At 39.0% G+C, this 22474-nt stretch overlaps 2 protein-coding genes, 1 long non-coding RNA gene and 1 other non-coding gene across 7 annotated transcripts in view; 2 read left to right on the top strand and 2 right to left on the bottom strand.

Moving 5' to 3' along the window:
- Positions 1-463: 463 nt before the first annotated feature.
- On the top strand, positions 464-8427 carry gtf2f2a (general transcription factor IIF, polypeptide 2a). 2 transcript variants are annotated; one of them, XM_023264674.3, is made up of 9 exons: positions 464-619; positions 1213-1286; positions 1574-1598; positions 3443-3581; positions 4850-4909; positions 6229-6310; positions 6533-6632; positions 6919-7062; positions 7647-8427. In XM_023264674.3, exons 1-9 carry the CDS (start codon positions 554-556, stop codon positions 7767-7769), a joined length of 813 nt encoding a protein of 270 aa, XP_023120442.1. In that variant the 5' UTR covers positions 464-553; the 3' UTR covers positions 7770-8427. The 2 variants fall into 2 exon arrangements, with proteins under 2 accessions (XP_023120442.1, XP_023120443.1); XM_023264675.3 differs by lacking the exon at positions 4850-4909.
- A 370-nt stretch (positions 8428-8797) lies between these two features.
- Positions 8798-10954, bottom strand: LOC111564858 (uncharacterized). 3 transcript variants are annotated; one of them, XR_004846898.1, is made up of 4 exons: positions 10870-10954; positions 9899-10074; positions 9543-9614; positions 8798-9067 (listed from the first exon to the last, which is right to left on the bottom strand). It is a non-coding gene; the product is annotated as an uncharacterized LOC111564858 (long non-coding RNA). The 3 variants fall into 3 exon arrangements; XR_002745821.3 differs by having other exon boundaries at positions 10804-10940; XR_008602540.1 differs by having other exon boundaries at positions 9899-10903.
- Positions 9367-9499, bottom strand: LOC111564863 (small nucleolar RNA SNORA31). Its single transcript, XR_002745823.1, has one exon. It is a non-coding gene; the product is annotated as a small nucleolar RNA SNORA31 (small nucleolar RNA).
- A 1003-nt stretch (positions 10955-11957) lies between the features above and the next one.
- LOC111564834 (protein TANC1-like) overlaps positions 11958-22474 on the top strand; it is a 42222-nt gene continuing 31705 nt past the window's right edge. Inside the window, exons 1-7 of the mRNA XM_023264660.3 lie at positions 11958-12017; positions 12253-12351; positions 14845-15048; positions 17450-17542; positions 19071-19201; positions 21080-21380; positions 22110-22391. Of these exons, the coding sequence (XP_023120428.2) occupies positions 12276-12351; positions 14845-15048; positions 17450-17542; positions 19071-19201; positions 21080-21380; positions 22110-22391 (1087 nt within the window). The 5' untranslated portion in view covers positions 11958-12017; positions 12253-12275. The remainder of the gene's footprint in view (positions 12018-12252; positions 12352-14844; positions 15049-17449; positions 17543-19070; positions 19202-21079; positions 21381-22109; positions 22392-22474) is intronic.

Raw genomic sequence — 22474 nt, 5'->3', positions numbered from 1 at the left:
ACCTTCTAATTAGTTAAACAATAATAAAATGAGCTTAAAATGTTTTGATTGTTTTCCTTTTTTTAAGTTGAGATAATCATGACAGATTTCTTTTTCGCAATATATCAAATTTTATATGGAAAATAGCTAATTGTATCTGTGTCTGAGAAATGATTTTCAACTAAGTTACCCATTACAAAAACACCTCTCAAGGAAATTTTTACATTCCAAATCACATGATCTGCTCCACGAGTCATTTCACGTGGTGTTTGGTTAGAATAAAATAAATTTTGATTTTAGGCCTGAAAACAGCAAAAATGTCAATTATGATACCTGTCAACTTCCAAAAGTGCTGCAAAAAGTCCTGCAATTATATATTGCCCCACATATTAGTAGAGTCGCGAAGGACGCAAACTCATCTGGACCTTAAGAGCTGCCATACTTTTATGTCCATTGTGCGCATGCGTGTGGTAGTTGCGTTATTGTTATATCTGCAAGTACGCAAGTCCGTACTCAGCGTACTCTGTATTGACAAACGGCCATTGATAACTTCTCAGAAGCATAATTTTATAACATGTCAGAAAAGGGAGAAGTTGATTTAACCGGAGCCAAGCAGAATACGGGTGTGTGGCTTGTGAAAGTGCGTATATACATTTTTTTTCAAATTAACGTTAGTTCGTGGGATATAGAGCCAGTTAGTAATTTAACAACAGCTAAGGCCAACAGTAATGTAGCTTAGCATGTGCCGCTACTAGCAAATGACCGTTTTCTAACCACTGTTAGCTAACGTTAACTGGTTAAACTACCAGTGGTAAAATGGTTTTAATGCGCAACACGCTAAAATCAACTGGACTACCTAGAGGCTACGTTTAGCCAGTACAACTAAAGTTAAAAATAATGGTGGAGATGAAGCCAAATTGAATAGAATTAATAATGATTTGCACAGCCTTACATGTAGCTAGAAAATACACGCATTTTCCCAAGTGATGGCAGAGTAATACAGTTAAAATATTATAAGCCAACGCCTTGTTTTAGTGCTAATATTTGCTTACTGGGGCTCGATACACATAAATGTTAGCTTGATTGATCCCAACAGCACGTTGTAACTTCGTCAGAGATTTAGAGCTGGATAATAAGATATATTGTTCCTACATTCGTGTTATTACTACAAGAGTCTTTGTCAAGGTGTGGAAGTTGTCCTTCTAAAGTATTGTTATGTTTATCATATTATAGGTGCCAAAATACCTCTCTCAGCAATGGGCAAAAGCGACAGGCAGAGGAGAGGTTGGGAAACTCCGAATCTGCAAGTATGTGAAATAACTGAGCATCAATAAAAATGTCTGAAGCAAGTGTGCAAAGTTCCTTATTTATGTGTGTGAATTACTACACAGCATGTAGCTGTACATTCGGTAGGGAAAGAAAGAAAATGTGAATTGAGTTTGTGCTGATGAAGGATACAATTTTAGTGAACTACATATTTATATATGCACTGTTTTGTCATTACACTGTTATTAGCGCATTTTAAATTATATTCAATTCCGCTATTCTTACCAGTGGGTCAGTTGTAATTTTCCTTCTTCTTTTTATTCCCAAGGAAAGGAAACCAAGGAAAAGCGGAGGTATGGAAAGTTTTAAAAGAACTATGAATCCCAGTGCTTCACATGTACGACATATGTAAATGAGCATCATTTGCTCATAATTTTCCAATTATATTCAAATATGGAGATGAATAGTTTCAGTAAAAGACAGAATGTCATCTGATTATGATTACTATGAAATTCTCAGTGTTACGGGGGGAGCTGGAGAACCCAGGCGCAGACACAGAGAGGCTGGCAGAAGTGTGAATTAAGGAAAGGCTTTTATTTAACCAGAGAACTAAAACAATACATAAATGGAAAACTGAATTGGGGGGAAAACAGACTAAACCAAACCACTAACAAACAATATGAATTCAAGAACGGAAGATCACTAAACTAGAACTAACAAAACTAAGCAAAGGAGGGGTACTTACAAAATGGGGAACTGAACAGAAGGGGTAGGGAAGCAGGCTCAGGAAATCTGGGGTGAACGGAGATGAGACTGGAGCTACTGGCTGGGGACAAAAAACAGGGCTAGCGAGAATCCAAAAGAAAAACTGAGTCAAGGGTGAGGGAAATCCAGAGGAGGGGAAAAACAGAGTCCAAAAACCGAGTGCAAAAACAGAGTTCAAAAGCAGAGGACATGTGGGTCGATGATCCGGCAGGGAGTGAATGAACGGGCAGAGCTTAAATAGGTGGAGGTGAGGTGGAGAACAGGTGAATGGTGTGAACTGATTGCTGCAGCTGAAACTCATTGTAGCAATCAGCAAACCAGAGTGCAGGCAGGTGAAGCAGGTGAAGCAGGAGGGCGAGAGACAGGGAGAGAGAGAGAGACATGAGGGAGAGAGACAGGGAGAGAGAGACAGAGAGACATGAGGGAGAGGTGACAGACAGAGGGAGCCAGAGAGAGAGACAGGTCAAAACAAACAGATGAGGAACAATGGGAGAAAAGAGAAAAGGAGGAAGAAGGGCAGAGGCTGGAGCAGGATCATAACACTCAGATAGATAGCGTTATGTTTTTTCCAGTGTATGAAAGAGTAAATCACATAAAGTATGGTCTATATGGTATAGTACACACAGTATATAGCTAATTATCCACTGTAATCAGTATTGTGGAAACATGAATACCATCTAAACACCAAATCAAGAGAGAGAACTTTGAAAAACTTCAGTGCTTGTTTTAATTTAGCAGTTCATTTTCATTGCAGTTCAGACTCAACATGTGTAAAGGGAAAAACTACTAAAACTATTACTACTTCTAAGCTTTTTTCCAGAACTAGTGTCAAAAATCTTTCTATCGATAATTGTTGATTGTTGTCATTTTGGACAATTTTGAGTAATTTTCGACCATCTTTGTCTTATTTTCAACAACTTTAAAGTCTTTTGTGAATGTTTTATGTCATTTTGGATGAGTTTGAGTCACTTTGGGCCATCTTTATCTCATTTTACACAAATTCTGAGCGATGCTGGGTAAGTTTCAAGTAATATCAGACAAGATTCAAGTCAGGTCTGGTGAAATGTCGACCAAGGAATGTATTTTGGTAGAGATATAGATCCATCCATTTATATACATTTACAGGAATATTTGTGGGCACACAATACCACCCTGGACTGGAAATTTTGCATTTTTCTTCCATTTTTAATGGACTGTAATTGTTCATTATTGTCATTTTGGACCATTTTGCGTCATTTTAGACCATCTTTGTCTTATCTTGCGCAAATTTCAAGTGTTTTAAGTCATTTTGGACGAGTTTCAGTCACATGGTATTGTACATGCCATTTACTGTTTGCCATTTTATTTTAGTGTCCACTCCATGTGTAAATTTAACCACTATATAGTACCCTCAAACATTCAGAAATATTATGACTGACTGTATTCTTTACAGGTGTCTTTCACTTTGAATGAGGAGCTGACTGTGATTGAAGGTATAGAAGATAAGACAGTGTCTGCACCTCGGGAACACCCGTTCACCATGCAGTCAGTGGGAGGTCAGATGCTGGCCGTCTTCACAGAGAATTCATCGGGTGAGTTTCTGTTTTCATCTCTGAGCCCGTCTAAAGGATGCCGAGTGTCTGGTTTGCGTACTTTGCTGCAGAACAAGACACTTGTCGTTTTTTTTGTGATGTGAAATAGGTTTTTTTCACTTAACCTCAGAGGTGAGTTTTGTGTGATCAGGTGGTGGGCACCATCATGCTGCTCGTCGTACATCTTGCTGTCTTCATGCACAGTCTTCCCCTTGCCTGCCCTGCTTGTCTCAGTATGCTGTAAGCTCCTAACAAACTTTTCCTTGAGTGTGACGTTGTCCACTGTCCAAACACAGTACATATAAGAAATGTACTGCACGCAGTGGACAAGTGAACACGCAGTGGAAAACAGAAGAGTATTTGTGTTTGTCCCATCTGATCTGTGTTTCTGTCTCTACATATAAGGGAATTTCAGTTTCACTGTTTGATCACTTATCACTCATTTGTTGTGGGTTGATTTTTTCAGTCCACCGCCAATCACTTCAGCTGATTGGGTATATGATCAGGCACAGTGGCTCCATTTTGGAATCAGTTAACATAGAGTAGATGCGTATCAACACAAATCACTGCTGAATTTGGAGTTGATTTTGTTTGTGCATGGGTTTCTTTGTTTTAGTTTGAATTTCACCAGCCTCGTCTGCCCTCTGAAAGTAATTAGTTCTTTTTTTGTTTGTTTTTTGTGTCTTTTTTTTGCTGTGGTTGCTGGTGATCTTGCACTGCAGTACTTACATTGGGAGATACACGTGTGTGCGCGTGTGTGTCTTAGGGCTGCACAGTTAAAATAGTTTGTGTACATTTTTATAACTGTATGCAACGGTATGGACTTTTTTTCTGCCAAGATCTGATCAGGAAGGCAGCTACTACAGCATTCATAAGGTATAATTGGGCATCAAAACATAAAATTCTGTAGAATTTTATATGAGCAGACAGTATAAAAGTGTTAACTGTTTGAATTTAAACTGTAAACATGCTTTGGTAGCATAGAGTTTTTCTTCTGTTAATGTAAATATTATGTATTGTGCAGCCCTGTCGTGGATGTGTATCAGTGGTGGGACAGGGTATGTGTGCTCGCTTGTTGTCAGGCCATGCTTGCTTTGCTCGTACGCACACGTGTGTGTTTGTCAGAGATTAAGCCGAGAAGCTCTGTGATTAAACGTTTTGGTGTGCGACTAAACCCTGGGTGTGGTTCTTATTGTTCGATCCCCTCCTTCCTTCGTCTCCCATCCCCTGTATTTTCATGTTTACCATCCCTCCCTCCCTTCCTGTAGGCCAGTCAGAAGAGAGATCTGATGGCAGCAGCTCAGGTTCGGGGGCGGGGTCAGGTCCAGGTGAGTCTTCCATTTTGCCAGCAAGTGACAAAGTTGTATCACTGGAAATCAGATGCACTGAGCGTCTGTTATTTTCATTTTTTATAATGGCCATCTGTGGTATCACACTGATATGCCATATACATGCTTTGAAAGTTGCATGTATTGGTACAAAAACCATAGACACATTCTTCACAAGTAGTGCTCAGTTTTGTTCCGAAGCAGAACACAGGCCTCTGTACAGTTCATACAGAGCTTCTGTTCATAGTTTGCAGTCGTCTTGGAGGGGAGACTGTGTGGTGAAACCAGGTCTTGACTGCTCTTAAGCAGAGTGTTGCCTGTTTGTGGTGTTGGTTGTGACATTGTTGGCAAAGACAGTTGATATCTGGCTGTTCTGAATGATTGTTGTTCCATGGGCATAATCAAGCCTCCTTCAAGACAAAATGTAGATGTTACTGAGATGCTGTAATCAAGTGCTGCTTTAAGAGATATTTTCTTATTTTTCCTGGCTAGTGAACTTTTATGAACTATGCATTGAAACACTAACAGCTGAAAGTAATTTTCTTTAAGGCAGTAAAACTAATGAAGCTGTTGTATATGAGACAAACTATCTTGGTCTTCAGCTATCTTGGCTGGCAGACTTGCGTTCCCTATAGCTGTAGTGAACTGTAGTGTAGGATAAGACCAACTATGCTTGTGAAAAATGGTGTACATACACAGTTGGACATGGTGCTTGTAAGGGAACAATATGCAAATTTCATAAAATTTTTAAAATATTTAGCTATATTATTGAGTAATTGACTACAGTGCTGATTAATTTAGTGTAAACACTTGCTCTATTGCCAAAAGTAAGTCAGTCATGGTGAGATGACATAAGTAGATAAAGGACATTGAAGGCACAGTCTGAGCCAGTAGTTAGAGTTGGAAACCAAGTGGAAGAATATGTATGTACGGTCTAACTTTAACTCTTGACTTGGTGTTACTGTAATCACATTATTAATGAGCAAAGTTACAGTATTCGAATGACTAAAGAAACAAGTCTTCAAAAAGCTAATGCAAAATTATGCAAAGAAACTGACCTTTTGATGTTTTTGCCATCTTTGAACATCAGAAGAGAGACTAGGCTGAACTAGATTCTAATAACTAGCAAACCAAACTGGGTTGCATTTCATTTATTCTCCTTTTTTTTTGTTGTCTTGACACATTGCCCAGTTGTTCACCTGCAGTGTCTGTTTTCATCCCTTCTCTTTTACACAACCTCGCTTATTGAATATTAAGATTTAAGATTGAGTTTTTTATCAAGGTTGTAATTAACTCTGCCCTTTTTGCACTTTTTGCAGATAAAATAGCCCTGGAGGGGGTGGTAGTGCAGAGAGCAGATTGCAGACCTGCTGTCAGTGAAAGCTATATGAGGCTGAAGAAGTGAGTATTTTTCAAATGGTGCATACACAAGTTAGTATGATATAAAGCTGACCTTCATTTGCAGTGTTAGACACATGAATGTAGAATATGTAGGTTATAAGTCTATATTATCATGTGTTGAAATATGTAAAGGCAACCTAATGAAAAAGTGTCACATGTGAGAGTGTATGCAGTATATAATGTGTGTTTCACTTGATGAGTAAAGTTCTTATCATCTAACAGGTTACAGATTGAGGAGTCCTCCAAGCCAGCCAGGCTGTCACAACAGCTGAAGGAAGCTGTCACCAGCAACTACAAGCCTGTGGCCAGCCATGACTACATCGTAAGAAATCCAGAAGATTATCTTCCTTCATTCATCTACTCGTTTTTTTCATGTTTCATACAAAATGCAGCATGTATATATAAAACACACTTGTTTTTACCAGTTATTATAAACAATTCATACTTTAAATCACTGCTATGCATAGTTTGAACAGAAATCAAAGGGAGACAAATCTGTTACACTTTTTAAAAAAAAAAAAATTCAGTATTACTTGTGACTTGTACTAAAAGATGGCACACTAAGCCACTATGTGTGGTACTTGACCTCTGTTTGCTTTTTGCTACAGCGCGAGTATGAGAAGAAGAAGAAGGAGGAGGGCAAGAGAGCCAGAGCAGACAAACAGCAGGTGTTGGACATGTTGTTCTCTGCTTTCGAGAAGCACCAGTACTACAACATCAAATACCTGGTGGATATCACCCAACAGCCTGTGGTAAGACCAGAGGGCAACATGAGGCGCTTTGGTTACAATGCTGTTTATACTGACCGATTTCAAACAATGTTGCTGGCCCTGTTTTGCTCATTTTTTTCTATATTTGGTTTATTTCTTTCTTGTTTTTTTTTTTTTGGTCATTTTCTTCTATATTTGGTTTGTATATTATCATTATTGTTATTTATATTTTTTAGTTTTATTTTTTGATACTTTTTTCTATATGTGGATTTATATGTATCTAATTTTTTGTTCATTTTATTTTTTTGCGCTTTTTTTCTATATTTAGGTCTTACAGGGTTAACACTGTTTCACACCACAAAAGCAAGCAGTCTCTAAACACTGTCAGTTTGCCAATTTTGCCAGTTCACAACCCACCATACAGTTAGCTACTGGGATGATAAAATAACTACTGTCTACTGTAATAGTTTAAACATAACTCAGGAATCTGAAATCTTAAAGATGTTCCTTTGGATGCCGCCTCTTCTTGCAAGAATTCTTAATTATTACAAGCAATGATTATAGCTTTAACTCTGTCAGAGCCAGTGATTCTCTTTACTTATATTTGCTGCTTTTCCTTCTCACAGATTTACTTGAAGGAAATTTTGCGCGATATTGGCATCTACAACGTGAAGGGAGCACACAAGAACACCTGGGAGCTCAAGCCAGAGTACAGACATTACCAAGGCGAGGAAAAAACTGACGAATAATTTTAAACCCTCCCAAGGCCAACACACCACCTTTTATTTTTACTCGATGGGGGTTCCTCCCAGACCAGGCCCTGGATGGACCCAATTTCCTTACAACAGGTCTAAAGATACACTGGATGATGCAAAGGTTGAGTTTTACAGGGAGACGTTGTTGGGGCATTTTAGTAGCTTAATTTGTGGGAGGCAAAAAGAAGGAGCAATGTGAAAGGGATTTCAAACTCATGTATACACCTTTTCCTGATTTGCTTTGTGTCACAGCTCCTGCACACCCCCAAGATAAGTATTTGAATTAGTTCTATCCATCAGATGCATCGGACAAGTTGTATTTAGGAACTATGGTTCATGGCAGTGCATTACTTTTATGTTTGGTATATCCAGAAGGGGTTTTATTGTGTAAAGGATAAACCTTACGAAGAGAAAAGGTGACACTGGTTGCCGCTCTCATGAAATTTGTTATGTTTCTTTTTAGTTGGCTTAATATTTTTTATATGGAATACAATTTTCCCACACCATGACTAATTTGATCTAGACTTGTGCTAAAAAAAAAAAAAAAAAAGACGAGCACCTTTACTGCAAATTTGTGCTTTCCATGTCCCATGTACTTTTAGGTTGTTTTACATTTGATTGCTGTATGCAATAAATGTGTTTCATCACTAAATTATTTTGAATTTTGTATTTGAGAAGCAACAAGCTCAATACTTGGTCCAGGAACAGCAGCAGCAATACACCCTGGCACTGCGTAAGTAGAACCACCGTAAACACAAACCTGCAGTAGCCAGCTCTTACAGGTTGAATTGTGCTTCTCATTTATAAAGGGCCTTTCTGCTCGGTGTACATAAATGGTGCATGTTTTTACATTTACAAGGCAGCAACATAATCTAATTCCAAAGTGCATTCAAGTACAGTTTGATTCCCTACCTGGGGGACCTGTAACTTTCTAAACCTACATATTGTAACTGTCACATCACTATGGAATAAATCAAGGTTGGACCTAACAAACTTATTTTTAAATTCACAAAAACACAAGATTGAGTTCAGTAATTTTTTACTTTTATTGGAAGCCAAAATTGGCATCAGTTTGACATATTACATCTATTTTGTGTACTGTTGGTTAAATGCATCATGTGCAACACAAATGCTACTGGCAGATTAGTAACTGCCAGTACACTATCAAGTAAACTAAATACAACAATTTGAAAACATTTAATAGCAGGTTTGCTTGGCATCAGGGAGCGGTGAAGAAAAACTGCTCCACTTGTCCAAGCTCCATCCGGTTTTGGCAGTATCTTGCTTGTTACCTGCAAGAAAATTAAAACATTTAGAAAGATACAACAGCAGTGCAAAAACATTACAGCGACGGATATCCTGCAACAGCAGTATGTCCAGATCTCAGCAACACCTACAGACAACTAATGAGCCTAATGTTTTGACTAGACATTTGCAGAAACCAGGATGTTTGGCTGATGTCTGTAAATCTGCCATGAATGCATGAGCAGTGTGCAGGAATCCATTTAATGCAGTGGGTGAAATGAAATAATTAATGTATTGAGTCACATTCAACATCCCACTGTGAATCTGACCGTGATTAAACAAATTGGAATGTATTCCTCAATTCAATCTGTGCTGCTATAAAATGTAGCAGTCAGAAAGCGCAAGGAAGGCTCAGTTTAGCATCTCTATGCAAACCCAGAAGCCAATGAAGCCTGCTTCAGGTCTATCAGTGGATGCGAATTCAAGTGTACACCAACTGAAGACAAGATTACAAGTGCTCACCTGCATTTATCCATTTGGAAAATGACTCTTCCAGCTGCTTCAGTATCCTCTCTCTGGTTTCATCTCTACAAGCTTGAGAACGGAGAAAAATATTACATTCGGGGTCTTCACAAGTATGTTCACAGAGAAAAGACTTTCATGTAAAATTTCATTTATCCTCCCCTCTTCAATCCAAGACGCCATGGTAAAGAGGCGGGCAGAAAGCGCAGGGACATTTCATTTAGCATCTGAAGTATTAAAACCCAGGATATCTCACGGCAGAGAGCCCAGGCTGTCAAAGATGCAGCTTGTGAACAGGCTACGAGGTTTAATCAGTCAACTAATCACGTCTCCAAAGTAAAGATACCTAGACGTACATGTTATTGCACAAGACTTGGTCACGGTCCTTCTGTTGGATCATCCGTCTCAGACCCATTTCCTCCAGTAAGTGATACTGCCATGACAGACATCTTTAGGACATTATGCTGAAGGCTCAAACACAGACATCATCCCCCGTCTGGCTCATACGGATGTCCACCAAATGGTCCATGATCTGCAAGGGGAAAAGAAGTGCAGCATTTAACAGCCTATTTGTAGAACTCAAACTGTCAACATTGTGGTGTGTAGAAGTTGAGTTTCTAGAGCTACATCTGCTACGGCTGTGGGGCAAACTGACAGTATTTCTGTATCTTAACTTAGCAAATACATAATTTAGACCATTTATTGAAACAGTTTTCAGTTAATGAACAGGTTTTGTTGTTACTAATAGAGTAAAGACTGTACGGTTGTTTATTTCTTACTTCGTTGATTAAAGGTCAACATGGCTAAAGCAAAGTTACTACAAGTAAACGAGAAACCTAATAAACATCACACTGTCGACCAAGGTAGGTCAGCCAAATGATTTAGTGGTGACATAAAATACTAATAAACCTCATTTTTTCAACAAATCCACTGAAACGGTATGACGCTATGATGCTACTGTTAGCCACAAAACTCAAGTTAGCATTAGCTAGCAGCTTCCGGTGCTATGTTGACTTTGTACCCCCTTGTCTAAACAAATTTTCTCACAACTCTAGAAGTGTTACTCGAGCATTTTGATTACTTCAACATCAACGTTAATGTGTGCTAATTTTACAAAGCCGGTTATCTTTCCTACTAAACCGGGAACACAAAATGGCTCTAGCTAATTTTACACGTGTCCTACTTGACGATAAAACTTTACTAGCTTCGTTTACGGTTATTTTTTTTAATTTAACTTCACAAAGCTACGTGAAATGCTTACGACAGATCACGTCCACAGATATGTTTGAACCGCTGAGGTGGTGCTGCATTATAAACTGAAGACGACCTTCTGTGTCTTGAACTTCTCCTGAGCACAATCAGAGGAAAGACCGAGACGACGTTAGCTTCCAGATTATATAGCTCACTAGCTGTGGCTCATATTCGCCCCCTTGTGGACAAACAGGAAAATATTATTTACACTGTCGCCCCCTGGTGTTCACAAGAGGACATGACTCGTATTTATCTTAACTTACAGTGCGTTCACGCCGATGGTTTCTTAATGCTCATTTCGGCTTATTTTTTCATAGGGTTTGGTATAAATATTTTTATGTGATGCTGTAAGAATGTTCTCTGATCAGTGGTAAAAACATAGTCACAAGTAGTAGGGAAATCATCATATTTCCCCACCTGACAATTAGATATAGTCAATTTTCGTTTCAGGTTTCTTCTCTTGCATGATAGTGACCACACTAATGTTGAAATATTAGAATCACAAGAGAGAAATCAAAAGAAATAGTTCTGAGGTAAAATGGTGTTATACTCTAATCGTACAAAATAGGCCTGTGTGGGTTTAAAAAATAGAAAGTTTAGTTTAGTATGAATTATATATAACAAAGTAATAATCTTTGCCCAATAGGCACCTTAGTTGTTAATAAACTGGCAAATACTAAATCATTCCAAACAAAAATTCTAAAGTTATTTCTATGTGTTATGTAACATTTACCATAAAACTGTAATACCATAAAAGGGTGAGGATATAGTTAATTTTATGCAAAAGTAACAAGCTTGTATTGCTCAGTGGCTTGTAAAGCCTGTGTACACATATTTTCAAGATTTCAGTTTTAAATTTTATAATAGCAATTCAATTACCCTCTAAATTTGTTCACTTTTTTTCTTCTTGTCTGTCTGTATATATACATTTTATTTTTAAAGAGAATATATTATTAAGAGGGTCCTTTCCCCAGTTTACCCTATTGCTGAAATAAATATTGGAGGTAAAACAAAAAATAGCCCAAGATCAAACCAGGTCACAACAAATGTTGAGCAAGAATCAACCACGCATGTGCACAAGGCGCGCTCCCTCCTCCTCCTCCTCTCATCATCTTGTGGAGGTGCATCACTTCTTAATTGGACTCTGCCAGTCTAAATGGTCTCTTATCAGCTGCCTGTGGATTAATGTGAAGACATGGAGTCACCAAAGAAGACTTAAAACAGGTAACGAAAGGCTTAATTTTATGGTGACATGATTTTTTAATGTGTGCCCTGACTTGTATGTGCCGATAATTAGTTTAAATAAACAATTTATTAATGACTAGACAGTTATCTTTTTAAAAAAACAGCATTTAAATCTGGCACTCAGGCAGCTGCATTAAGAACTAACAGCAGGGGTAATGTTGCCTAAAATAATGTGCTCCTAATGCAAATTAAGATTTGACTTTTTCCTCCACAGGCAGTAAACAGTGAAGCCCAGCTATGTTCAGAGCAGTATTTGGAAACAAGAGAGATGGGGGAGGAAAGCGAGGGGAAAAGAAGAACCAGAGACGTCCAGGTATGAACAAAACCGCTGAAACTTACTGCGTATCAGAAATGTGGCATGTATTCTTAATAATGATTTTGAACTGTGGTCTCATGGGATTCCTTTGATGTCATTTAATCACATTTTTTATCAAGATGCTCTCAGCCACGAGTCACAGATGTGTATACGGGGAAATTTATAGTATGTTGTGCACACTCGGTCTTGTATTATTTGATGGTAATATTCAGGTTCTCTTCTCTTGGGTGATTTAAGTAGAGCCATTTCAATTAGCCTAATTCATCAGCGTGTTCCGTCCTTCACACAGTGTCCCGCTGCTTGCATGTAAAGTGTGTCAGGCGAAGTTAGAGTGGGTTAAGCAAACATCCTGACCTACTAAGCGCATACCGATTTTCACAAGAATTTGTGGCTCACAACTAAATGAGAAAACCTGGTATAAAAGTATTGTATCTGCTGTAAACGAGGTGAATGTTTTGTCGTGTCGTCAGTGAAATGTGAACTGAAAAAGGAAGCAGTTGACATTTTTTGGGAATATTTTGAGGTTGAAATGAGGCTTTTTGTATTTTTTTTTTGCAGGGTGAACTTGTCAACCTGCTGCAGTACAGAAGAGGTTTCTAAGTGCACAGTGGAGATGCATGGACATAAGTAGAGCTCAGTATTAGAGCACCCATGTTGCTCATTAATATTTAATTCGGTGCTGCACTGGGTTGCAAGAACAGAGAGGAAGATAGAGAAGTGTGTCAGTCTCATTAAAATCACATAGTATGTTTACAGTACAGTGGTATGGCTCTGATCATTTGTAGAGATGTCACTTCTTGAATTCTCCTCAATACATCTTACAAAAAAGGCACTGATTCCTCTACATTTACAGGAATTATGCAACAGCCTATCATGTGAATTTGTAACATTAGGTAGTGGGCATCAAGAGCAACAGAAGACAAATTTAAGGCAAGAAGAGTGAATGACTAAATTACACTACAGGCCAAATTACTGCACTCAAGTGTGATCACAATAAGTGGCAGCAAAGTCTCTAATCACATGGCTTTTCGAGGTCCCGTGCATAATGTCGGTTTCAAGACATAAGATCAGGCTTAATTGCAGCCATAAGAGTGCACTGGAAAAAATGCCCCTCTCAAAACAAGAAAAAAAAAACTTTTACCTTGAAATAGGTGAAAATATCTGCCAACAGAACAACTGAAAAATGGCTTGGTAAGATTTCTTGAAATAAGATAAGATATTTAGAATATTGAGAGCTTAAAATTAGCTGGGAAAACTTATTTTTTATATTTTACCAGGATTGTCAAGCTTAGGTGTCTTAAAATAAGCCAGATATGTTTTAAAAAAAAAAAAAAAAAATAGCAGTTTTTTACTCAAAAATAGATTTTCGCTTTCATGTAACCTCCTAATTTGAGATTTATTAACCCTCCTGCTGTCTTTATTTACGGGCACCAAAAAATATTGTTTCCTTGTCTGAAAAAAATCCAAAAAAAATCAGCAAAAAAATTCCCCAAATTTCTGAAAATTTGCAAAACCTTCAGGAAGAAAATTCCAATAATTCCTTAAGTGTTAAAAAATAAATAAATAAATAAAATCCCCCAAATTTGGCAGGAAAATTCTTGTAAATATTTTCAAAAAACGAGTAAAAATCTTCCCAAAAAATCCTAAAAATATCTAAAGTGATTACATATATATTAGTAAAACTTCTAATATTTTCTTAAGAACATTCACATAAAAATCAACCAAAATCGAAATTCGCTGGATTTTGGTTTATTTTTTTGTGAATGTTCTTAAACATTTTTAACATTTCTTTTTTCTTTCAAAAAAATGTTCAAAAACTTCCCAAAAATGTTGAAAATGTGGACATCAGAAGTTTCACTGTGAAAATATTTTTTTTTTCCCCACATTTTCAAACTTTAAAACGGGCCAATTCTGACCCGCAGGACGACACGAGGGTTAAACTTATTTAGTGTTTTCTTGTAAAATTCAACTCAAAACAAGATAATTTCAAGATTGTTTGACTTAACAAAATATTTAAGATGCATTATCTTAAAACAAGTCCCTCCATCTTGCTGAAATGTCACTTGTTAAGTGAATTTATCTTAAATCAAGTGGGATGAGACATTTTGACTAAAAATAAGACAAATAGACTTGGTAAGATTTGGAGTTTTGCAGTGTGGGCGTGAAATTGAGTGAAGTATTGAATTGAAATATAATAAGTGTAGCCTGTTTAATGAGTGTGATCCCATTCCTTTAAATAGATGTTCTGGCATTGCCAACTTTCCATTACCTCATTCAGCAATATGCCTCCAAGACAAGTTATGTTTGCTCAGTCGCAGCCTTATGTGAGAGAAATTTTATAGGCTACTGCTCTCTCTGCGATAAGTTAAATCTGCAGCACAGCTTTGAATCAACTCGGCTTTTGTAAATATGCTTTTAACTGTGTCTCTTTAACCTCAACACCTACCCTCCTCTTTCCTTTCTCTACTTTCTCCTCTGTATTCGATATAGGTGGTGAAGTGTACGCCCACAGCACCCTGCAGAGGACTCGTGGCCAGCGTGCCGCTCACTTCCAGGACCGTGACGGCGGCTACACCGAGAGCCCGGTAAAACTGATGAGACTGACCAAGGGTGTGTCCATCTCTTTACCGTCCTCCCCTCTTCTCCCTCGCCAGCCCGACATAGTTCCCTCCCAGTCGTGCATCAAGTTCCCAGGTGGGTTAAATTTAAAATAGTAATAAAAATCAAAACAAACCATGATCTCAGTATGAGCAGCTGCGGATGACAAGGAGCTGTGCATCAGGGAATAGCTGCAGAAACAGCAGAATGCTTTCATGGGTTTGCCTTGATTAGCAGAGAGCTTCTGTGCGTTCAGCTGTTTCGTATATGTGGCAGAAAATACAAGAGCATACAGACTGTGCCCCCGGGGCCCAAAAACATGCGACAGATTGTCAGAGTAAATAATTGAGCGAATAACTTTAGGCAAGGAACCCCAATTAGGTAGGTCAACTTTGAGATATTACATTTGTTTGGATCTATTCATAAAATATTCCACGAAGTCATGAAGTGTATTTTTTGTTGTATATGTAGCTGTGCAAGTCTTTCTTCTCCATCATTAAGACCTTAACACGGATATAGGTCGGGTAAAAATCCTGCTGCTGCATTTTGAATAGCATCATCCCATTCTGAATCAAATTAAACACTGTTTAAAAGCACAAAGGTCCATGATTCAACTGCTGTAAACTCTTTAATATACCAATGTTAAAGCAACAATAGCAGCAGCAATAATTCCTTTCTTTGTAATGAGAGTGTGTACCCAGCATAACAGCAGTTTCTTATATTTTCTGTACTCTGTAGGGGCACGTACTTGATGAATTAATATGTGCTGCACACTATCCTCACTGTAAGAGTCCAACGAACAAAATGCCTCTAAGTTTTGAGTCTTTTAGGAGAAAAAAAAGGTGGTTGTTTAGGGGCTTAAAGATTCATATGAATGAAGAAATGTGTTTCATTTCAACAACTGGACCGAATATGTCTCCTGTACCACTTAAACTGTGCAGTATTTACAATTTGGGGTTTCTGTGTCACACTTGGGGAGGCTGCATACAGGACCACGATTTTTCTCCAAATTATTTGACGGCACAAACTCATGCCATAAACATAGATTTAAGGTGAGCACCAAGCGAAATTTCCCCTTCACAGATGAATATGAAAACATACATTTAAAACTCTGTAATTACACCATTCTGCACAGTGAAGATTTAGAAAACATAATTTGGAGTAGAAAGCGACTCTTGTTTGAATACATTTTAAGCACCTTCTACATAAAAATTAGCCAAATTTAGCATTTTCTACAAGGTTCATAGCTTATAAAGAAATAGTATTAACATGTTTAAAGAAATATTAATTTGTGTTAAAATGTAATTACCTAAAAATACTGAAAGTTCTGCAAAGTTTGAATTATACAAATCTTTTTAAAATTGTGTATTTAACCCTCGTGTCGTCCTGCAGGTCAAAATTGACCCGTTTTAAAGTTTGAAAATGTGAAAGAAAATGAAATATTTTCACAGTGAAAACTTCCACATTTTATTCATTTTTTGAAAATATTTACAATTTTTATTTTTTAAATTTTTATTTCTTGCCAAATTGGGATTTTTAAATTTTTTTTAAAATAAAACTTTTAAGGGAAACTTTTAAAAATTTTGGGACCTTTCTTCCTGAAGATTTTGCAAATTTTTATGAATTTGGGGATTTTTTTTGCTGAATTTTTGGATTTCTTTCAGACAAGGGAACAACATTTTTTGCTGCCCATAAATGAGGACAACAGGAGGGTTAAGAAGAAACAAATTGCATATTTACTCGGGGTGCCTCGCCTGAAAAGAAGCACTAGATGGCAGTGTCTGCAGCAAATACAGCCATTCAGAAAAAGGTGCTATTACCTTTCATTGCATGCAGCACTGCCTTGTTTTTTCCCAGTCCACTGAACAAATATGACGAGAAAAATTACAGCAGGGAAAAATATATAGTGCCATGGCTTTTGTTTCTTTGGCGGTTGGTCATGCAAAATCGAACCTTAATAAGTACGTTAGATGTTAGATTGCAGGGCGCTCCCGAGTCTATCCACATGCACGATTCAATCACTGAATAACCTTGAGTGAAAAAAATCAGCTCATGTCAGTGTTTTCAAACATCTCATCCTTGAATGATCTTCAGTCCTAAAGAATCTGCGCTTCCACGAACCCTAAGATGTTGTTGCATAAATTGAGACACACCCACACACATCAGAGTGCACCGCTGTCCTTACCATCACACACACACACTCTCACACACAAACATTAGCAGTGGTAATATATTATACATAAATGCCCACGGTACAGTAAATATAGTACTGTTTGCATGCATGGCTCACACTCTGTACATTCTACTCCCTTCTCCTGGGACACAATTCAAATTCTGCACCACAGATCTCATCTGGGGAGGCTTAATCTCTCTCATTCTCCCTCTCTCTCACTCACTTTCTTTCATATCCCTCCCTATCTCCACCCTCAATCCTCCCTCCCTCCCTCCCTGCCTGCTCTCCCTCCCTCTCCCTTCTGCCTCTTTGCTGTGGCCAAAGGACGGGTAAGGAAGCTGGAGTATGTGGATGGCTCTTCCAGTGCGAGAGAACCTCTTGTCTTTGCCTCGTGCCGTGGCAAGGCAGACCACAGAGGTGAGAACAGGAGCGTGTGGACGTGTATTTAGCATCGTGTCTGTTTTTCCTGGTATTGATCAGTGAGGCTGAATTAGAATGAGAATGGGGCAGAGGTGAGTGGATGAATGATGTTAGATTTAACAGAAAGTGAACGTGTGTGTGGAAGGTTGGCATTAAGTTTTTTTTCCCTTCAGGTGTATCTAGACTGTGATGTGTGTACTATGCAGTGTATCACTGAGAGTCGATTTGTTGTTTCACAGTCTCTCCCGAGTCCTTGTCCCGACTTCTCTGAATGTTGCTTGTGCAGTTAAAGCTTAGATTAAAGTAATAATGGTGTAAATACCCACATCTTTACCAGCTTTCTTTGTGTTTTTGACCAGAGGTCTACCCTTAGGCTAAACAGATTTTATGAGGCATCTTCCATCCCGGTTGCCAGGCACCTCTCAGCTTCCCGTTTCCAATGGCAACTGCTAGGTGGTTTGATGAATAGTACTGGACATTCAGTGTGTCCTCATGTTACTCCAGATTGGATCTCAGTGCTCTGCTGACTAAATGCAAAGTTTTCTCTCCTGCCCTCGCTGAAATACACATCCCACCTAAGTCTTCAGCAGATTTTCAAGCTGTGAAAAGAGTATTGACAAAGGCTGTAACCGGAGCACCTTACAAAACAAAAATGACCAAGCTCGCCTCTCAAAATTGACCTTGATGCTGTCAAGGCTGGGTGTGTGTTTGCCACACAATTGTGTTGAATGTAAGAGCGATGTGATGCAGTACCTTTTAAAGGGAGAGCGTGAGCCAGCAAGACAGAATGAGAAAGAATCGGTGGAGGGAGTGTGAAATGAATGTGATATCTAAACGAAAAGATGTTTGTGAGGAGGAGTGAGCTGTTCCTGTAATCCGTGATGTCCTGTCATCCTGTTTATATGCCTACTCAATATGCATGTTACTCAGCTGATAACATTACATACATGAGGTGTCAGAATGGAGGAATGCATTGCTCAGCTGGGCAGAGCACAGACATGGGAAAACTGTTTAAGGCTCACTTTGCTGAGGTGAGCTTGGACCTTAGAGGAGCAGGGGTTGGAGGTCAGAGCATCAGGGAGCCTTAAACAGTGATAAATGAATGCAGCACATGGCCTGTGTCAGCCAATCTCTCCAGGAGCAACAGTGAAGGCAGAGCCAAGGCACTCCTTCTTTCTGCTCCAGAGTCGACATCGAGCTCATTGAAATTCACAATCCGTCTCTTAACCGAGAGCACCTGGCAGGCGTGTGCACAGGCAAACTCACAACCTCACACAACCTCTTGCTGCTGCCTCAACCAGGGACTGGAAAGCCACTGTCTGTGCATTCATAATCAGTGCAGCTGGGGCTGTGCTGACCTGTGGATGCATACATTTCTTGCAGTTCACTGCCGATGCTGCTGGGTGGGAACCTCACGAGCAAGCTCAGCTGAAACGGGAGCGTCAGTTTGATGGCGGTTTCATTTGGCCTGCCGTGTTTCCATTTTCTTCTTAATCCCTATGCCCTGAATTTGTGTGTCTTCCAGACCTCCACGTGGAGCCCCCTCCTGGCTCCTCCCTCTCTACCCAGGAACTGATGACCAGACTATGCTTCTTACTGGGAGAAGCAACGGCCGGCACTGCTAGCTCTCCTATGGAGGACAGGAGGGAAAAGAAGGTAGGACAGCGTATTGATTTGTTGGACCTTTGCTGTCATGATGGATGGTTTATGAACCAACCTTCTGTTTTTGGAGTTTAGATTGCCTGCAGGATCTCAGGTCTTTTTTGAACATTTAAATACCATTCATTAAAGTTGATTGTTATTTAAAATGCAGTTTTATGCAGTCAAAATATGTGTTAAGTAATGCATGTGATTTGACCACTCGAATCCCCTTTTTCAGATATATATCTATATATGAAGGAGCATTATTAATGCTGTTGCTATGTGTCCACAGGGTTTCATTTTTACACTCAGTATCCTATTAGTTTAACTCCTCATTGCAGAGTTATTGTACCAAATTGCATCGTGCTTATGTCGCTCCATCTCTGTGCCTTTGCATTGCTCAGCCTTGGCCCATTTTCTCAGCCTCATTCCACCACCTGAGCTCCAGATTCAGTCAGTTTCACAGAGATAGTGAGGCTCATATGAGGAATGTGGGTTGTCCTGGCTAAGATAGATGAGGCTTTGGTATAAAGGGAATAAAAGTGAGCTGTTTAAACTCTGTTGCCTTGTCTCCCTACAGTCTCTATGTTGCAGAAATGTTGCATCAGTAATGAAGAGATCTGAAATGCACGTGATCAAGTATAAGGATAAGAAATATTTTTTAAAAACACAAGATCTGAGAGATCTGTTTTAACATCTCACATTTCATTGCCTTTATTGGTAAAACACATTACCATTGGCATTAATATATACACATGTTAACTCAGAATATTTTTAAGTGAAAAGATATCCTTTAAGAGACAAGAATAGATCACATACATTAAGATACTTGTAACACATATGTGAAAAAAACATAAAGAACATAACGGACAATAGCACAATAAGAGCACAAACAACAGCGAAGACAACAGAATGAAAACAGAATAAGCTCCATAAAATATCATTTATCACAAAGCGACTCTAGCAGTATGTACTAGTATTGTGTATATGCCCGTATATATTTTCTTTACTCTTGAAAAGTGGACCTGCGAGTTCAAGGACCTTTTTCAATAGATGCAGTTCTGCTCAGATCGAGCCATGGTAACTGTTTTTGAAAAATAATCTCTGCTTTTTTTTTCAACCTGGCTCTTAGCTCTGCAGATTTTTCCACCATAATAGAGTTATTGTGCTCAAAATGACTTTGTTTTTTGCTTTACTGTGGAGCTTTACATGTCTTTTCTCCAAGGTGCCATCCAAAACACACACAGTATTAACTCCAAAAAGCAACTACTGTTTGTTGTTTTAACACAGCAACACACACTGTAATTGTACATTCATCCAATGTCAGATTTCCCATTTACTGAGATTTGCACATGTAGTGGTATTAGGTGTGTAATTCTGACTAGTCCCATCATTCAGTGACATTCTATTAACTGGATTTTTGGTGTAGTGTTTCTAAATATATGGTAAGCATACACCCAGCAACCTGTAAAAAATGCTCACAGTGTGTTTTATCTTTGTGAAATCGTCTCTGTGCACGCTGACTTTTACAGTAAATGTCTACAGTAATTGATTTAGTTTTGAGCACAACCAGCCATTGTTTTTGAAAAACTGTGAAAATGACAGCCAGGATGAAAATAACTGGAATTATCCTTTCAATTCCTGTCTGCATGCACACTTAGACATACTCAGTCATAATCACACAAAACAGTGTGCATGAAGGCAAACACTGTCATGCAGAGTGAAGAAATGTTGAAGGAGTGGCAAGTGACACTGCTAACTCCCTGCACTTTTTAGACAGAAGAATTCCACCTAAATATTGTTCATTGATTTTACTCTTCTATATATTTCACAAAGCTTTCCCTTGTCTTCATGTATATCCTAATTTCTTGTCACTCTGCTTTCTGGTTTTAGTGTGACACCTCTGCCCAGGGGGAGAGTCCCAGCTCCACTCTGACCTGCAGCACTGCCTCCCCCTGTTCAGAGAGCCCCTCTTCCACCTTGAGCACCAGTGCTGGAGGCCAGTCTTTGCCCCAGCCTTTACCCTTACCTTCTCCCCACTGTGGCTCGAGCATCAGCCCCAGTGGAACCCTCTCCAGCCCTGCATCCAGCCCTGCGCCTTGTCCTGCTCCCGGACTCACCACTGGGTGCAGCCCTGGGCCTCCATCCCAAAGCCCCACCTCAACCCTGGAGAGCAAGGATAGCGGAATTATAGGTGAGAGCTGCTGCTGTTTATCTTTTGGAAATCCTGTCCAAGTTTTAAAATGACTTGTGTCCACATTATATAAGTTCACATTGTTTTTTTACACTAGGTGAAGCATGTCCAATGAAAATGCCTGGCCACGCATCACTAGAATTTAAAAGACTGAGTGAAACAAACATCACTGGCCCATTTATCACGATATGAAACCATTTGCCTTATCAGAAAACCCAAACACGATTCATCTCTAAATTGCTTCCTAGATGCTGATAGGAAGTTAGATGCAACAGTTGTAAGTCACTGTCAAATATGTATCCCTACCCCACAGCAAGCTTCTCTATGTTGTCTGTGCCACTTCAGCCTTAAGGCTTCAGCTCCCTCCTGTCAAAACTGGGACACTGCTGTCTTTGTTGCTTATGGGTCTGATTCTCCCAAAATAGGACACTGTTTTTCTCCTTAAATAGAGTTTTTATTTATAGTTGAATACAAAAAGCCAAGAGGCACATCAACTACAATAAAACTCACTGATTGATGAGTTTTGAGTGTATGTGTGATAACAGATAGTTGTGTTTTATTGTTGACTGAGTAAATGTGTTTTGTTGAATTTGAGGCTGTTGCTTGGTTTTGGTTCTTTAGTCAATTTAAAAAAAAAAAAAAAAAGAGGAAGTTGACAATTGTGTGCCAGATGTTCTTTAGAAATAGGATTTAGTTTTCTTTTTTTGCTATTTTCTTTGTACTGCTCAGCAACCATCACTAGTTCGTCTGAGAATGAGGAGCGCAGCGCCTCCAGTGAGGTTCTGACTAAGGACAAAGGCCCTGGGGACGGTGCTGGTGCAATGGGCCATGCAAGCGAGGACCGCCATCCTGGGCCAACCAGAGACAATCTGACAGCCCAACCAGATGAGGCCTTACCTAGAACTGACATCATGGAGCCCAGGACTCCACCAGCACCCAAAAGACCGCTTCCACAGCACCACATACACAACACTTCCTCCCTTGCGATGCCTCGTCCAAATTCGGTTGCAGGTAAGTTCAGACTTTTGTGTTTTTCTGTCGTTAATGGAATGGTTTAATTTTGAGAGAGATTATGGGTAATATGCTTTTATACT

This window comes from Amphiprion ocellaris, chromosome 1, assembly GCF_022539595.1.
Source record: "Amphiprion ocellaris isolate individual 3 ecotype Okinawa chromosome 1, ASM2253959v1, whole genome shotgun sequence".
Classification (NCBI taxonomy): domain Eukaryota; kingdom Metazoa; phylum Chordata; class Actinopteri; family Pomacentridae; genus Amphiprion; species Amphiprion ocellaris.
Note: the sequence above shows the minus strand (reverse complement) of the source record. Positions and strands in the feature narration are given on the sequence as shown.

Coding starts and splice junctions, on each gene's coding strand:
- gtf2f2a (XM_023264674.3), top strand. CDS start 554: ATGTCAGAAAAGGGAGAAGTTGATTTAACCGGAGCCAAGCAGAATACG. Junction 620..1,212: donor CGGGTGTGTGGCTTGTGAAA/GTGCGTATATAC, acceptor ATCATATTATAG/GTGCCAAAATACCTCTCTCA. Junction 1,287..1,573: donor GGGAAACTCCGAATCTGCAA/GTATGTGAAATA, acceptor TTTATTCCCAAG/GAAAGGAAACCAAGGAAAAG.